We start from the raw sequence: 5,961 nt of genomic DNA on the forward strand, positions 1-5,961 counted from the left end.
CAGAGAAGTAAAACAAGGTGGTGGAGTTATGTTCCTGACTATGAAGGATATAAATGTGAGGAATTGTTAGATATGGAAAGAATAGAGTGGAGATGATTATAATGGAAATAGAGGGCAGGGATGGGAAGAGCAGGAAGTTTTTGGTAAATTATGTGCCTCCTAAAACGGCTTCGTGGGAAGAGAGAGAACACAAGAATATGTTAGAAGACACAAGGATAATACTAAATAAGATAATGGAAGGTGGAGGAAGAATAGTTATAATGGTTGATTTTAATTGTAAAGAAATCTGCTAGGAAGAGATGACAGTGAAGGGTGGAGACGGCGACCTATGGGGAAATGTACTACTTGATATGATTATAGAACATACAATGACACAATAGATACAAGAGAATACTAGGTATAGAAAGGAGGAAGAGCCATCGAGACTAGACCTAATAATCACATTAGAACCTGAGATATTGGACAAGATTGAATATAAGACACCACTAAGTAAAACTGGCGACACATTAGTAGAACTAGAACTAAATGAAGAAAAATACATGAAAAAACGAATAATATAGAAAGGGAAGAATGCTGTATGGAGAAACAAATTTTGATTAAATGAGGGAAAAAAAGCAGACTGGGAAAGGATATACAAAGAGGAAATAACAGTAGAAGAGATGGAATATATATATATATATATATATATATATATATATATATATATATATATATATATACACAAAGAGGAAATAACAGTAGAAGAGATGGAATATATATATATATATATATATATATATATATATATATATATATATATATATATATAAAGAAATAGAAAAGTATGTTCCAAGACAAAAACAAGAAAAAGGATATGTAGAATGTTGGTACAACAAAAGATGTAGAGAGTTAAAATATAAAAGGGATAAAGCTTGGATGAAATAAAGGAAAGACAAAAAACCCGAAAAATGGAAAATATATACTGGTTATAGAAATCAATATGTACAGGTGCGCAGAGAAAAAAAAAAGAAGGGAAAATACGAAAAGGATGTCATAGAAAAATGTAAAGATCAACCAAAACTGCTTTATAGATTTGTAAACAACAAACTGAAAAACAAACAAGAATTAGCGAAACTACGACAAGTAGGAATAGAATACACAGAGGAAATAGAAATGGCAGAAATTATGAACAAACATTTTAAATCAGTATTTACGAGGGAGAACATACAACTTAGAGATGTCGAGTGGGAGGGGAAAGTCCCCCCTATGAAAGAGAAGTAATAAAGAATGAAATGATGAATCACTTGAGTAATCTCGATGTCAGAAAATCGCATGATCCAGATGAAATGGCAAACCGGATTTTGAGAGAATGCAGGAACGAACTAACAGACAAAATACATAGTCTAACAAGCAGTTCATTGAAAGAAGGAAAAGTTCCAGAAGATTGGAAAAGAGCAAATATAGTACCAATATATAAGGGGGGAAACAAAGAAGGTTCTACATACTATAGACCGGTCTCTCTTACAAGTACGGTAGCTAAAATTTGTGAAAGAATGATCAAAATTAGACAGGTAAAGCATTTGGAAAAAACAATGTATTAAATCTGAGGCAGTTTGGATTTAGACAAGGAAGATCATGTGCCACAAACTTGATGTGTTTCTATGCAAGACTAGTAGATATAATACAAGAAAGAGATGGATGGGCTGATTGTGCCTCTCTAGACCTGAAAAAAACTTTTGATAAGGTGCTTCATAAGAAATTGCTAAATAAATTAGAAAGTGCAGGAGGAATACAGGACAAACTACTTAAGTGGATGGAAGACTTCTTGCATGAAAGGAAAATGAGAGTAGTGATAAAAGACAAACATTCCAATTGGGATGAGGTGGTTAGTGGAGTTCCACACGGAACAATACTGGCCCCAATAATGTTTGCTATGTATATTAATGATATGGATGAAGGAATTGAAAATTATATGAGCTTCTTCGCAGACGATGCTAAAATGTTGAAAAAAGTGAACACCGAAGAAGATTGTGATTCACTGAAGAGTGATCTCAATAAAGTATGAGAATGGAGCAGGAAGTAGGAGATGAAATTCAACATTTAGAAGTGTAGTATAATGGAATTTGGAAGAAGCAAAAAAGAATAGTGGGATCATATACATTGGGAGAGGAAGAAAAAAAAAAGGAAAAAGAGTCATTATTATGAATAATATGTCCCCTGAGAAACATATAAACAACATTTTTGGAGAAACTTATAATCTAATAAGATCAATCAAAGTGGCATTTACATACCTGGACGAAGAAATAGTGAAGAAAGTACTAGTCATTCGGATATGACAAAAATTGGAATATGCAGCGACGACGTGGTCACCAAGTACAAAAAAAAAATGTATAACAAAACTTGAAAGAATACAAAGAGCAATTACGAAATTGGCACCAACGATCTCAGAACTATCATATGAGGAGAGGACTGGCAAAGCTTGAGCTACAGACATTGTAGCAAAGAAGAGAGAGAGGAGACTTGATAACTATTTGTAGAATCATGAAAAGCATGGAAATTATTAATAGAAAGGATCCAATCAAATGGGATAGTAGATATACAAGAGGACATGGAAAGAAAATCATGAAAGACAATTATAGAAGAGGCCTGAAAAAGAACAGCTTTCCCCACAGGATAATAGACGTTTGGAACAGGTTAGATGAGAATGTGGTGTGTGCAAAAACGATACATGGATTTAAAAACAGTCTAGATGAAACGAGATATGGAGACGGGACACCACGAGCATCACTCCCCTTACCGTAAAATACAACTAGGTAAATACGACATAGTGGCTGACCATGAAACCAGTGAAAAGTGTACACTGAACACCAAGAGCATTTAGTTTGAAATAAATTACTCTTCGAGTTGTATAGACACGGTAAAGGAAACATGGACTGGAGGTGAAGCTTTTATTCCTGACGTTTCGTCTAACGACTTTCTCAAAGCTTCACCTCCAGTCCATATTTCCTTTACCGTGTCTATACAACTTGTTCACATGGATTTTCACTCTTCGAGTTAGTTCAAGATTGTTACAAAGTTGATTTAGCTCTTTAATACTCAACTTAGTGACCACACGAAAAAGCGTGTATGTATATAAATATGTGTGTGTGCATCTGTATATGTATATATTAGGGGTAAATTGTTACATCTGTATTCATATACAAGTAAGTTTGTGTGCCAGTTCTTTTGCTGCGCGCGCACACTGCCGTTTTGATTTTTCCATGAAGGACAAACAGTTATGCACTGGCGAAAAAAAAAAAAAATTATCCATTGCGGATTTTTGTGAAAAGCGCCAGGAATTTCCGTAATTGCTGGCTGGAATGGCGGCCACCGTAAAGCCGGCACCACGTGCAAAAACAGGGGAACACCAATTTAGAAAAAATAAGCGCAGACATGTTTTCATCAAAGCCTATATACGTGTTTTGTCTCTGAGGGCGCGCGCGCCCACGTGCGTGTATACGTGTGTATCTGTATGTCCATCGCGGTGTATGGTTGGTGCGGATGGAGAAGGGTAGGTACGCTGTCGGGCGGTTATTGTATGAGTTCTTTGATGAATTCTTATCTCTTGTCTCTGCATCTTTTTCTCTGTCACTGCCATAAAATGTGTATGTATATATATATATATATATATATATATATATATATATATATATATATACATACATATATATATATATATATATATATATATATATATATATATAATGTATGTGTGTGTTCGTGTGTGTATAATGTCTGTGTATCATATTTTGGGCAAATTGCTTTGTCTTGAGGTTTACAAACGTATTGCCAGGCAATTTTCCTAAACCCATTTGTGACCCCTGGCACTATACGCCTCACACATACTTATCTTTTTAGGTAAACATGTAATCATTCAATGTCATACAAACTCAGATAGGGTGTCATTGGCACGTTGCACTTGTTGCAGGTTGCGATGCTCGTGTTGTTCATTGGGTAAGGTATTTTTTTTTTCCTTGCAGATCATGAAGGGGCTTCAGCGGAAGCAAAACTGCCTGCTGGAGTCGCCCACCGGGTCGGGCAAATCCCTCGCGCTCCTTTGCTCGACACTGGCCTGGCAACGCGCGGAAGAAGGTAAGGGGAACTCTGAATATGGCTGCACACTAGGCATTTCTCGCTAGCATACTACGTGCTTTTATCACATACTAACATGCATACATACATACGAATACATGCATACATAAATGCATACATATATACGGAAACCACTTTACAATTTCCCACATTTTAAAGGATATTAAAGATGGCGGCACAGTAAGCTAGCATGCTACTTGCTTTTGCTACTTCCTTTGAGTAGAAACGACGTCGGTTACAAAATTCTAGACTTCCGTAAGATCATTTCTAAAACGTGTCAAACATTCGTATATATTAACCTTTCTTGTTCGTCATTCAGTGTCTCACTGTATGACGCAAAAGTAATTTGACATTTGGAAATTTGAAAAACAAAAAATCGTAACCGAAGTCGTTTCTACTCAAGGAAAGTGGCAAAAGCAAGCAGCATATAAGTGTAGTGTGCCGCTATCTGTTGGAAGAAGAAGTATTTGGTAGAAGTTCTTCTTATTGAGGGAGGGAAATGCGAAGAAACTATGATACACATACGCAGTAACGCGGACCGCTCTACGGAAATTAAAATCGGTAACGCATTGACGGAAATGCACCCCCAGATTTTTCGGTAACGCACTACCTGTCTGGCGGTAACTCGCCCAGCTCTGAGATTTACGAATTGAGGAAGAAAGACTTGAAAGTCTCTTTGGTTGAAGAAAGAAGACTTGCTGGAAGTTCTGCAGATTTAGAAGAGTTAGTTAACGTCTTGTGTACAAAAAAATGGTGAAAGTTTTGCAAGTTAAAGAATTGGGTTAGAGAATAAAAACTTGATGAACGTTTTACTGGATATATGAAAATATTTGCTGATTAAAGGAAGTTGGAAAATACTAATTAAAATGTGTGCGGTTGAAGACTTTTGGTCTGAAAATTTTGCTGGTTGGAAAATAGAGACTTGAAGACTAATTACCTTCGGGGCTGTAAAGTACAGTTGCCATGGGGCATTGTATCCCAATGCCCCAGTGTCACTTTTAACTTCAGCTGTTTATAATTTTTTGCTTTAATTCTCCAAAATTTCCTTTATCACAGTTCTTGTTAACTCATTTAACTGAGGCCTTTGGTTTACGGAACTGGACAGACCCATTGGTTTGGGAAATTCATCGATATATATATATTAGTATACAGTATATATATATATATATATATATATATATATATATATATATATATATATTGTTGAGACATTGTGACAGGTTTGAGAAAAGTGGAACAAGAAGACACGGGTCTAGGACCAAGTTTATTCCTGACCAGCTTCACTTAGAGCTTCTTCAGAGGAATGATACTCCTGGATGAAGCTGGCGGTATACATAGAAGACCCATCACCTCAGTCCCACCAACTTGGCAGGGGACGCGGGTGGGTGGACAGAGATAAATTTGACACTTTTTTGGAAAGGAAATAAAAATGTCATATCTTGGCCAAAAATTGATGTATTCTCAAAATTCAAAGTGCATCTTATAGAGAATCTTTTGCCAAATACAGCTCAATCAAAGAAGTGCCCTGAGCCTCCACCACGGCCTCCAGGTAGGACCTGAACCTGTAGCATGCGGCCTTTACAGTATCCTTCAAGAGACGCCTGAACACCAGTTTGATCCTGGCAATCAGCTCATCCTTGGTGTTGCAGGCAGTACAATTGGTGTCTTGTCCAACTGCACTTCACACATATTAGTCCATGGGGTTGCAATCAGGCAACTTGGGGGGGCCAGATGTTGGAACTGGTGAAGTCATAGATGTTCTCAGACAGCCACTTCTGGGTTTTCCCGGAGGTGTGACATGGATCTGAGTCCTGCTGCCACACATATGGTCTTCCCACAGCCATCCTCTCC

The 5,961-nt window shown here is 37.0% G+C and overlaps 1 protein-coding gene across 1 annotated transcript in view; it reads left to right on the forward strand.

The window, feature by feature from the left end:
* The window catches only part of LOC143032209 (uncharacterized), a 224,873-nt gene extending 220,716 nt beyond the window's left edge, over nt 1–4,157 (forward strand). The window contains exon 4 of the mRNA XM_076196679.1: nt 3,999–4,157. Coding sequence (XP_076052794.1) covers nt 3,999–4,157 — 159 coding nt within the window. The remainder of the gene's footprint in view (nt 1–3,998) is intronic.
* The last annotated feature ends 1,804 nt before the right edge of the window (nt 4,158–5,961 follow it).

This window comes from Oratosquilla oratoria, chromosome 13, assembly GCF_046742065.1.
Source record: "Oratosquilla oratoria isolate Oo_2021 chromosome 13, ASM4674206v1, whole genome shotgun sequence".
NCBI lineage: Eukaryota > Metazoa > Arthropoda > Malacostraca > Stomatopoda > Squillidae > Oratosquilla > Oratosquilla oratoria.